At 39.5% G+C, this 12,148-nt stretch overlaps 2 protein-coding genes across 2 annotated transcripts in view; one reads left to right on the top strand and one right to left on the bottom strand.

The window, feature by feature from the left end:
• Positions 1–5,197, top strand: part of ALDH1L2 (aldehyde dehydrogenase 1 family, member L2) — a 30,343-nt gene extending 25,146 nt beyond the window's left edge. Inside the window, exons 20-23 of the mRNA XM_009333061.1 lie at positions 1,011–1,176; positions 2,453–2,558; positions 3,742–3,941; positions 5,011–5,197. Coding sequence (XP_009331336.1) covers positions 1,011–1,176; positions 2,453–2,558; positions 3,742–3,941; positions 5,011–5,066 — 528 coding nt within the window. The 3' untranslated portion in view covers positions 5,067–5,197. The remainder of the gene's footprint in view (positions 1–1,010; positions 1,177–2,452; positions 2,559–3,741; positions 3,942–5,010) is intronic.
• Positions 5,198–6,498: 1,301 nt separating this feature from the next.
• On the bottom strand, positions 6,499–11,443 carry LOC103924531 (chromosome unknown open reading frame, human C12orf45). The gene is made up of 4 exons (XM_009333060.1): positions 11,434–11,443; positions 10,992–11,078; positions 9,183–9,319; positions 6,499–7,566 (listed from the first exon to the last, which is right to left on the bottom strand). Exons 1-4 carry the CDS (start codon positions 11,441–11,443, stop codon positions 7,384–7,386), a joined length of 417 nt encoding a protein of 138 aa, XP_009331335.1. The 3' UTR covers positions 6,499–7,383.
• Between the last annotated feature and the right edge of the window lie 705 nt (positions 11,444–12,148).

Genomic DNA, 12,148 nt, shown 5'->3' with positions numbered 1-12,148 from the left:
GCCCTCAATCCCTTCACCCCCCAGCCTGTATTGATACTGGGGGTTGCCCCGACCCAGGTGCAGGACCTTGCACTTGGCCTTGATAAACCTCATGAGGTTCACACAGGCCCACTTCTCGAGCTTGTCCAGGTCCCTCTGGATGGCATCCCGTCTCTCTGGCGTGTCGACTGCACCACTCAGCTTGGTGTCATCTGCAAACTCGCTGAGGGTGCACTCGATCCCACTATGTCATAGATGAAGATACTAAACAGAACCGGTCCCAATACGGACCCCTGCGGGACGCCACTCGTCACCAGTCTCCGTCTGGACATTGAGCCATTGACCACTACCCTCTGGATGTGACCATCCAACCAATTCCTCACCCACTGGACAGTCCACCCATCAAATCCATACCTCTCCAGTTTAGGGAGAAGGATGTTGTGGGGGACCGTGTCAAAGGCCTTTCAGAGCTCCAGATAGACGACATCTGCAGCCCTTCCCGTGTCCACTGATGTAGTCACTCCATCACAGAAGGCACTCCAGATTAGTCAGGCAGGACTTGCCCTTGGTGAAGCCATGCTGGCTGTCTCGAATCACCTCCCTGTCCTCCCTGTCCTCCATAGCAGAAGAGAATGAACACATGAAAACAGCATCAAAAACTTTCAGAAGTATCCAGAGATTATCAAACCTAAGACAAAGCCTCATTTTAGAAAGGGAGGAGAATTCCACCACCTAAGAATCCAGCCCTTTCTTAGAGCCTAACAAATCACCTCCCTGTCCTCCCTGTCCTCCATAGCAGAAGAGAATGAACACATGAAAACAGCATCAAAAACTTTCAGAAGTATCCAGAGATTATCAAACCTAAGACAAAGCCTCATTTTAGAAAGGGAGGAGAATTCCACCACCTAAGAATCCAGCCCTTTCTTAGAGCCTAACTCCATAGTACAAAAAATGAAGCTTCCCGAATCACTGGTCATTTTAACAACTATTTGCTATGTTATATAACTTCATTTTAATTGGGTAACCCATAGGTGGAAGAAATAAAAAAGATGAAAATTGGTGACCCACTTGATAGATCTACAGATCATGGTCCACAAAATCACAAGGCACATTTGGAAAAGCTGCTGCAATATTGTGAAACTGGAGTAAAAGAAGGAGCCACTCTAGTCTATGGAGGAAGACAAGTACGTAGACCAGGTAAAATACCATTCAGAGGTGTTTGGAACTTTTACACTTTAAACAAAAGCCATCATGATTGTCTCTGCTGCATTATGTGGAGTAGCAGTATCATGGGAACAGTACCAGGTAAGCCCAAGATACCACTTGAGAACATCGCTTTCAAGTCTCATATTAAGAGAAGCTGTGCAACTGAAGCATAGCATATGAAACTGAATTGGAGTCTAGTCTGTGTGGGAATCTTTTGCTCATTTATTCCTGTTGTTTGTGAGGCATTAGGCTTTTTTTGCAACATCCTTGAACTGTCAAGAGCCGTAAGTATAATTATATCCATTTAGATCACACTAACACTAAAGCTGGCTGAGGAAACTACTAGCAGAATTTGCATAAGGTATTATTATCAAAAGCCTTTTTTGCTATATAAACAATATGTATGCTAAGTTTAGTGGGCAAGCATGAAAGCAACATTTTCTCATGGACATCTGTCCTTTATCAATAATGAAGGAGAAACATTTGCATCAGAGTTTCAAAACATAGTGATTGCATCCCTAAATAAAATGAAAGTGGAGATTCATAACTATATGAAATCAGTGTAACAAAACTAAATGGGAAATCTTATGGAAGGGGGCGGCATTTATATAAAATCTCTGAAGTTGATTTTACCCGCTCAAACTGGAATACATTAACTCACCAAGATGTAGGTGACCAGGATCGCTTGTGTGTAACACCAGGGCAGTTCTTGATCGGCAGTGATGAGCTAGCTTTTGGACAGGTCTTTACACCCTTCAGAAATGAACAGTCATTATGAGGTTGTCCTTTGCCTCAGAATTTTCTTTACTTCAGCATCCATAAATCTTAGGCAAAGTTGCTGCCCATCGCATGTTTTCCCTTGTTTGGAATATACAGATCTTTATGGCTACAGTCTATCTTCTTGTTGGGTAACAAGAAAAACAGTGGCCTCTGTGACGTGCCGTAACCTTGTCTTCCTGCTGTCAGAGTGCAGGGTCTTCCCCCGAGGAGTCCCCTGGGCTGTGGCCTGCAGACCTTCTGGCCTGCACAGGAACAGCACGTTGTTGCTCTGATCAATACAGGCCATTCTTTTAACCTTTTTTCTGCTGTTTCTTTGGTGCTTACACACACGCATTTCCATTCATACTTCATTCATATCAATCTTGATATTTTCTGTTTCAAGTCTCAACATATCTATGACCTCAAAGTATGGAAAAGAGATGGCCTGGACAATACAAACCATGAAGCACGTTCGCCATGCTCAAATGATGCTCTATCCTCTGTTTAGGTTTCTTCATGGAACCCACTGTATTCACAGATGTTGAAGACCATATGTATATTGCCCAGGAGGAGTCCTTTGGTCCTGTGATGGTGATTTCTAAGTTTAAAAATGGGTATGTTTTCCTCTGCTCACTGTTAGAAAGCTTATTTTGTCATTTTCACCCTAAGTGTAGAAATGATAGCATACATGGTATGATTTTGTTAAATCTCGTAAGACCAGTCTGAATCCCTAGATCCTCTTCCAGCTAAATTCTGAGAAAATGCCCTTTTTAGTACAGGGTATCCTGCTCCATGTCGATATAGAACTAATGCTGTTAGCAGTGCGTGAGAGGACAGAACGCAACCGTAAGTGCCAGTTCTTAAATAAGACTTAGTATTCAGTGAAACATTTTTACTGAGTTGATGTGGTAATTGCAACAGTTTGATCAAATTACAAAATGTGTATTTTTTTCCAGTGGAATCGCTTATTTTTCTCTGTCGCAGAAGACCGCATAGCATTGTTGTGCATTGTGTAACACTGGCACATTACTGTTGCAAATGAAAATCCCCCTGTATATTTTGTAGACTGCCAGTTTTAATAGCTTTCATTCCAAATCATAAGAAGTATTTTACACATAGATGAGATTAAAACCCTACGTAGAAACTTCATGTAACCTATTTCCACCAGGTTTCATTTTCTGCGGTTTGACAATGCAGTTGAGAGCGAGCCACATAGATAACCCTTCACATCTATAAATTATGTATGGTGATAAGGGACCGTATTGAGTTTTTTAAAGTTTAAAATTATTATGGATTTTTGAAGCTGTATGGAGATGAGATGCAAATAGAAAATAGCACTCTGGACCTGGCCTGAAAAGTTGTGTCTTGGTAGAAGTCTGAATTTCAGCATTTATTCTCCATTAACTTGTAAAGCAGGCCAAAATTTTAGCGAACTGATTCGTAATCTGCTGCCAAACTCTGCTTTACAGGTATTTTTGTATTGCTCCAATTCCCAAGTTGTACTGTAGCTGAGCAAAGTTGGTATGCGTACTGCAACTTTTCCTTTGACATTTCTTAGTGTAGAAGTTAACCATTGAAAGGTAAGGTTACAGGCTTTACAAGTTTGAAGCAAGGGTATGAATTTCCATAGATCTGTCAGATTGGCGCACAGATTAGTCTTTAATAAATTGTCTTTAAAAAAGCTAACTGGAGAAGAGAGAGCATGGGAAAAGGTGCTTCAATGACATTGGATGCGGAAGGTTGCCAACACTTGGGTTTTTTACCCGCTTGCAATTAAATAATGTCTTTCCCCCGTAGGGATGTCGATGGAGTGCTGCGACGGGCAAATACCACGGAATATGGTTTAGCTTCAGGAGTTTTCACAAAAGACATAAGCAAAGCTCTCTACATCAGTGAAAAGCTAGAAGCTGGAACAGTTTTTATTAACACATATAACAAAACCGATGTGGCAGCACCATTTGGTGGATTTAAACAGTCTGGCTTTGGGAAAGACTTAGGTAAGTTGTTCTCTCCCTCCCTCATTTCACATCTGACAGTCCAAATCAATGAAAAAGCAACCCTACCTGTGTACAGTGTACCCACTAAAACATGAGCTATGGATGCATTTCCTCTATCTCCTACATTCCTCCAATTACAGTCATCTAGTTCCTCTCCCATCCCTACAATATTCCCACCTCAATACCTCCAGTTCAACCCGTCCTGTACATTTGCTAAATAACGCTAGGGCATGCGGAATATTCCTCCTCTCAAAAGCAGTCACATTACCGCTTGTCCACAGCCGCGTACAGGCTATGAAACGCTGTCAAGCAGCAAAGGTATTGGCCAAAATCTTCTTTCCTTTCCCTCAGAAAGAATGCTAATTTAGGTTTCTCCTCTAAACGTGGAAGAGCACGGGAAACTTTTTTTTGCCTTAAAATGTCATCAAAATTTGCCGACAGCCACAGAGAAAGATGCATTAAAAAAATCTTTTCTTTTCAAAATCAGTTTTTAAAAAAAGCGAGGTCTAGTCTGTCAGAGAAACTTCACAAGTATGGACAGATCAAGCCTTGCGGCAAAGAAAAATGAAAGAAAAAAAATTTCAGTGACACAACAGATTTTTGCCTTCGGAATCTCTAGCAAGTATCAGACATTTCCTGAAACCAAAATGAGTAATAGTATCAGGAAAAGAAGGTTACCAATTTTTACACAGCTTCTTTACCTAGAAACTTACCACAGGCAAACCAAAGTTCGTAAACTCAGCTATGAGCCCCCAGTGGCCATCCAGAGACTGCTGCTGCTGCTTCAGTCCTACCCAGGTGGCTGCTTGTTAAATTCCAGCTCCTTTTTCTTTCCGCACGTGTTGGGTTTGGCCTCTTCTTGTCAAACCAGTTCCGTAAATCTCAGTGGGAGGGTAAGTTAATTAGTCTCCCCATTGTTCCTTAAGGACTCAAATACCTTAAATATCAAATAAGGATACAAATAAAATGCTAAAGCATTTTAGATTTTTTTCTTGATAATATAGTTACAGTCTCTGGCAACGTTCTCATTTAGCTGCTATTCTAACTGGTGAACATTGTTCTTGCACAGGTGAAGAAGCTCTTCATGAATATCTTAGAACCAAGGCTATCACTGTGGAATATTAAAGTAACAGCCTCAGTTGGGACGTAAACTTCCGGCAGAGTTTGAATCTTAATGACTCCATGAAACACTTCATACCATGCCCAGGATATGCTGTCTGCAGTGCTACAACTAAAAAAAAAAAACAACCCCAAAACCCCAACCAAAACACCCATTTCATGGATAAGTTCCTATAAATCAGGTCCAAATTTTAGTCTCGCTGAAAGAGAAAAGCATTTGGAAATTAACCTGAAGTTATTTAAATTATGCAGCAGCAGCCAGCACAATACCCCCAAAAAAACCAAGAACATGGGTTGGCTTATTTTTTTAAATACAACTGAAGAATGAGTTCTCACATGCCTACTTCTTACTTGTGTGAACATAATATTTACATCATCATTTTAAATCCTTAGTCATTAGGCTTCTCTTAAAGTTGAACTAAAATATACTTATTATGCCATTTTTGCTATAAACCAGTTCAAGTTTTACAGTAGCAATTAAGCATTCTGCTCTGGTGATTCCTCAGCAGTACTGAAAACCTTTGTGCCATAAGAAGTAAATAAATGCAAGAAAGTGCACTTACTATGATCTTTGTATAGTACATACAGAGTTCAACATTGGTGTTAAACTATGCATATCAAGGTGAAGTTACTGAAAATATTTTCTATCTTTTTGTTGATACAGAACGTGTGATCTGCCTGCAATTTGAAAGGTGGTTACATTAACAGATTAAAATCACTTTTTGTGTCTGTGCACACGGACTGTTACCACTGTTTTATACAGCTTGATTATTACTTTGTATTTCATACTTGCTTTTTGTTTTAATCTACGGGAAAATCTCTTGTAAAATGACTGAGTTAAGATGTTGGCTTTCAAACTTTCTGCAGTCTGAAGGAAATTTTCCATAGATTGAGACCTTATCTAACAAACTAAGCCTACCAAGACCACTTGCTCTTCTTAGAGTGCAACTCCACCCAAAGCTTAATCTGATCTGTGGGCTGCCATTAAAAGTAGCAGTCCCGTTCTTTGATTCCCATCCTTCCCCTTCGCTAAAATATTTTGTGGTTTAATGAGTTAATCCCAGTAAATCATGCCCCCATTCTATTTTTAAGAAGCCACATTGTGAAAGAAAGACCAGAATCCTCGTTATTTCTTGCCACAAATATTACAGAAACGGATATCAAAACTATAGCTTTAGGTATGGGATTCAAAATAAATTCTGTAAATAATTGCAGGTTTCAAGTCATGACACTAATATTTGAGCAAATACAGTATAGAAAATTTTACTTTAATGGTGTAGAAAATACAAAGTTCCTTTAAGAAACAAACGGTGACCTCCAGGAGCATGATAGATACTTCTGAAATGCAAACCGATCTATGAAGTAAATACAACAGCCCAAATCATTGTATTTGATCAATCTGAGGTTAAGTATGAATGAGACACACTTTCACTGATCTTGGTTTCACAATTGTTTCAAGCTAACCTAAGTACAGGCCAGCTGAAAGTTCACCTTTTTATTCTTCTGGCAGTGACAGTTGTTAACAAAATGGAGAGGACAGAAAGGGAAAGCGGGAGATGAAAAGCGTAGCTTAAGTGTAGCTTAAAGCAACTGTAAGACCACAGAGGCAGACTTGACCGTTTAAGTACTGAGGGTATCTGCACTACAGCCACAAACGTTCCAGGTATGAGGTAGTAACCTACCCGTAATGATACGGAGCTCAGTGCAGGCACAGAGGGTAAGTAATCCTTTGCTGAACTCTCTCTCGAGTCACGGCTGTCCTTACCCATGCTAGCTCATCTTGAAATGACCTCACCCGCTGCTGTAGTGTTCAACAGTTACTGTCATGAATGCAATGTAGACATACCTCTAATGTACTTTAAGATAGTTTAATATTGAAGACATCGTACATAACACTGCACAGGACATGGAATATAAAAACCAAAGCTTTTTTCCTAGTTAACTCTTTCCTGCCCTTGAAGCAAAAACAACTTCTAGCACACTACAAAAATCTTTCTTCAACAAAGCAACACAACAAGAATTTTAATTTAGCTAGTTCAAGTGCCCCAAATTCTAGCTGCTTTCTTAGTCTAACCTACTATGAAGTTCATTTCCATGTTGTTTGATGAACAGAACTGTACGTAATTCTTCAGAAATCCAGCCCGCCTCAGTCATGAGTGGATCCTGAATTCTCCACAATGTAAACTATAGCATTTCACATGATCCTGAGGGATGCTTCACTGGGAAACAAGGTAGTTTTAAGGGCCAAGTCTTCAAAGTAAGAAAACACGATTTGGGTTTTTTGTTGGTTTGTTTGGGTTTTTTTAAGTAAAATAAAATGGATTTACTCATTCACTTTGCTGTCCAAAATTTCTATTTTGCCCTTTTCTCCCTTTTGTTTAGGAAACTTAATGTTGTCTATTGTCACTTCATCAGTTATACAGTCATCTTCAGATTCCGAGTCATCTTCTGAAGTTAGTATCTCTTCATCTGTATCGGAATCACTCAGTTCAACTACAGCCACATTCTGGAAAAAAAGACCTTAGTTAACAGGTTACACATTTCTATACCACTTCTATCATTTGAGTAAAATACAAGGCAAACACGTGAAACTGCCTACTACCATAAGAAAACCACAATTAGACTTTTGGGTTCTCCTAACATTATGACAAATATCATGAACAGATTCCTAGATGTTTAAATTGTAATTTATATTTGTCCTATGGCAAATGTAAGGCCATTTTTATATCATTATCAAAGAGAGAAATGAGTCAATAGCTGAACTCAGATAGTCTAAATCAGATATTTAAACTGATGAGCAGGAAGTATCAAAACTAATTTTCAGTAAAGAATTCAAAAGAAACCATTTAGTGTATAAGAGGTCATGACATATATACAAATGTGTGTGTGTGTGTATATTTATTAATGTAGTTCATCTCTTATAACTTAGTAATATTCATGGCACTACAATTACTGCAAAATTGCAAGTAGTTTAGACCACCAGGATATTTTCTGAAGTAAAAGTGATCATATATTTCCATAGGCAGAGCCATGATTTCTGAGGTCTGTTTTTCTCTCTGAAATAGCTGTCTTAAACTGATAATCCCCACCTCAAAAACTTCCTGTATGCAGCAAAGCAAAATACAGGAATTTGAGATGCAAATAAATTTCTTCAGTGATTTGCAAATAGCATTGAGCTATTAATCACTAGGTCTCCTGGCTTGTTCATTATAAAGCCAAGACACTTGTCAGACACTGTCATATGAAAAATCTTTTAAAAATCCTGTCCCAGCTACCCATTCCACTTCAGCATATTAAAACAAACAATTTTCATCATCCACTTCGTTTTCTCACTATTTATTTGGAATTCTTCAGCATACACCGGCACTGGACAACCTCTCGCCTGTAGGCTGGATACAACCTACAAGAACTCTGAATCCAACCAGTGGCCAACAGATTGCTCGGACAGCTTACACACCAAGCCCCCGGCTGCCTTATTTCTGCCTTCTGTCTTGTGGGTCTGCAGGCCAGAAGGCATTTGTCTGGGACATGCACATATCACATCACCTTCGTATTAAAATTTTCTTACATGAGAATGTGACTGCAGCACTTCAGTTAAAAACAGAAAGAAAATTTTGATGTGAATGTAAATAAATAGACAAATACCAGCCACAAAGGATCACACCACCACTAACAACTTTTCTAAACCCAAGACCTATAGACAGTCCTAAAAATACCTACAAAGCAGAGCTGAAAGCCAGTTATTACTCTTATACTAAAGCCTTCTGTTATGCCTTACTACACCTTACCTTGTCCAGTTTCTAAACCAAATTACCCACGAGATATTTAAAATACAATCTGTGACTTACTTTTGATTCAGAGTTGCTGATTCAAAAGTATGTCTTATTCGGGCCTTAAACTACTTCATCCCCAGTCATTAAATTCTGCAAGTATGAAAACCAAGTAGTAAATTTTAACCAAATAAGCATTTTTATTGCATCTATGTTTTGAATTTGCAGATTGTGGACTAAAATGGTAAAGACTTAGTCTTACCTATCAAATTAGCTCATTCTAAGATCAGAGAATTATTTTAATCACATCTTACTTTACTTTATAAAATAAAAAAATACAGTAAGTATTTACCATTTCTATGACTTTTTCTGTTGCACTGTCTAGATTTTCAATATCAAACTGATGAGCTGGTGCTGTTACCATTTTTCTTCTTAGCTCATCATTTGCATGGGCCATCTGTGGTAAGAAGCTCTGTACTCGGTCCAAAACTGAAAAAGAAATAGTCATCGCATGTATATATACAAACAGACACATACTAGTTTTCAGATTTATACCTCAGAAATCTGAGCATTTAAACAGATTCCATTTCAACTGTAATTTCCAGCTGTCTACCATATTTAGGATGTTTTAATAGGAGGATTTATTATAGTATTCGATTTTCCAAGACATAAACAGCAAAAAGATACCGAATCTATTGGTCAGCATGTGGCGCAGGAAGAAATCGCTTCAACAATTCCTTTCAGATTCTTAAGACAAAATGTGACTACTTTACAGAAAACTTGCTTGTAAATTCCGTGGTTTTAAACATATATTGAGTGCCATCTTGAGAAACTTGCACATCAGTATTATCTCCAATGGAAATAGAATTGTGTCCTCTTTTCTTCCCTATTAAAGCATAGGCCGAAGGTCTCAAAGAAGATGGAAAAATTAGCTGTAGCACAGATGCCACAGATGTCGTGCTACGCTAAGGAAAGTTCAACATAATTATCAATTAGGGGCTCTGAAATTAAGAAGGCGGGAGAGAGACGGATGCTCTAGGTTAGAGCATAAAGCACGTACGCTCTACAGAAATACCTCTCTAAGCTCAGTAGGACTTCCCAACAATTTTAAGATAATCAGCGTCATTAGGAGAATCCCACCCATTTCCCTTCCATGGAGGAAGGGAATATCTTTCTTCAAATAATCTTTGCTCCACACCTGCAGGTGAGCCAATCACTAGATTTCATTCTCCGTGAAGTAAGAGGTACTGTTCCGAGTGAGCTCCACAGAAGTCTAACAGGTATAATCTACCTTTGAAACACTGTCACCTTTGTGGAGACTTTTATCCAAGGAAGAACTCGATATAACAAATTGGTTTTTCTATTACGTTTTAAATCTCAGCTCAATCACAAAATAAAAATACAGTAATTTGACAGGAGTCCATTTTAAATTAAATGCTTTTATACAGCAAATATTTTATACTGAGAAATTACTTCTGAAAAGAGGTAAGAAGCCCAGATCAGCAAAAAAGCAACAACTCTATACTGGGAAAGAACAATCTGAGAGTAAAGAACTCTGGCATATTTTCATGAAGAGAAAAACTCCTGAAGATACACTACTTTCAAAAAATAATTTTTACACTACGTCCTCTTATGCACGGAATTACACTGAAGAGAATGCTAGCAATCTATGTGTAGCTTTGACTAAGAAAGAAGGAACATAGCTCGATTAAAGAAAAAACCCTTTTCTTAATGCATTCAAATTAACTTGTTATGAATGAACGGTTATAAGATCTGGCTTAATAATTTTGCCAGCACATTCATTAAAAATGAAGTTCTGAAAGTGATCTACGTAACTTGCATCAATTTGAAAGTAGCTGACCAAATGAAGACCAAAGGTACAACCTGGCAAATTCACTATACGCAGACAGCGCGAGTATTTCTGCAAGGAAAACTAAGTCCTTAAAACTTACAGCTGTAACGCCTAGCATGGCAAAATCTAGCTTTGCAGTTATGTGATTAACCTGTGGGACGTGCGACTGCAATGGAGGACCTAGGACCAGCAGAAACAGAACACCGGAGTTTCTCCCTTTTACTAATGCAAGGAAAGCACTGAAGCAAAAGTTATGTCAAATATGTTACCTACTACTTGACGCTGTTCCAATAACAAAGCCCTACTTACCATTACTCCTTGGCATCCTAACTGTCTGCAAAGTTGTGGCCTTCTTGCTGCTACATTTTGAACTAATCAACAAAGTTTCTTCCAGCCCTGGAAACAAACAAGTATTTGAATGTTTACCTATGTCAACCAGAAATGTCACATTTTAACTGTGAGGCTCTCTTCTTGCCCCTACTTTTCCACCTTCCTACAGCAAGACTGAAAATGAGGATTCAACTGCCTCTGCCTCCAGGAATTCCACTCTGCTTTCCTGCAAATACTGTTTCGTGATGTCTGTTTGGGGTGGTCACCTCAGTACTTCCGTGCGCAGTAGGCAGTGAACATCTAGAACTTGCTACTGCAAGAGGCTGTGAAAGCAGGCGGATCAGCAGCTTCAACACGGAATTAGACAAACTCAGGGCAGCAGAGGCATAATCAGATACTAAAGGACTGAGCAGGAACATACCCCCTCGCATCCCCACCCCCTCAGTTGCAGATACTGGGCAATTACAAGAACGGGGGGCACACAGCGCTTAAACTAACTAGTTCTCTGCAATTATCACCTGCTATTGCAGTTGATGGGAGACAGAATACTGGGCTATACGGACCACTGGTCTGACCCAGCAGGTCATTTCTTGCGGGCTCCCACTGTTTTTAAAGTCTTTTGTCATTGATTTATTTAGCGACAGATATCAACGCACAGAGAAACTACCTGCAATAACCCACAGGAAAACATAGTGAGGTAGCAGCTAACGCGAGGCAGTTACGCTGATTTACATCCCTTCCCTCACGTCTGTGACTGTGGTGGCGACCAGTGAAAGCAGGCCACACGCGGCGGCGCCAATGACCTAAGTAGATGCTTTTAAGAGTAGGATCATAAAATCCAAACGACGTAGGGAAACTCCGCGTTAATTAGACAAGTTAGTTCTTACCACCACCAACACAGCCATCAGCCCTTTATCACTAACTAAAATGAAGCTGTATTTCTTTTTAGCATTTTTTATCCTCATAGACTGTTTAACCTGGGGTTTTCCCCTGTATTTACTTCGTCCTGTACTAGCAGTGCCCGGGGAAACGGTAGCTCTTCAAATCACGCGAGAGAGAATAAAAAAATGCAGTGCTAGCAGCCAGCTGGGGTGGAGGGCCCCCTCCCTCGGGCTGCCCGCCGGCGGGCGAGGCCG

This window comes from Pygoscelis adeliae, unplaced genomic scaffold (genome assembly GCF_000699105.1).
Source record: "Pygoscelis adeliae isolate BGI_AS28 unplaced genomic scaffold, ASM69910v1 Scaffold38, whole genome shotgun sequence".
In the NCBI taxonomy this organism is placed as follows: domain Eukaryota; kingdom Metazoa; phylum Chordata; class Aves; order Sphenisciformes; family Spheniscidae; genus Pygoscelis; species Pygoscelis adeliae.
Note: the sequence above shows the minus strand (reverse complement) of the source record. Positions and strands in the feature narration are given on the sequence as shown.

Coding starts and splice junctions, on each gene's coding strand:
- LOC103924531 (XM_009333060.1), bottom strand. Junction 9,320..10,991: donor TAGGATGCCAAGGAGTAATG/GTAAGTAGGGCT, acceptor TTTCTTTTTCAG/TTTTGGACCGAGTACAGAGC. Junction 7,567..9,182: donor CAGAAAAAGTCATAGAAATG/GTAAATACTTAC, acceptor CTTTTTTTCCAG/AATGTGGCTGTAGTTGAACT.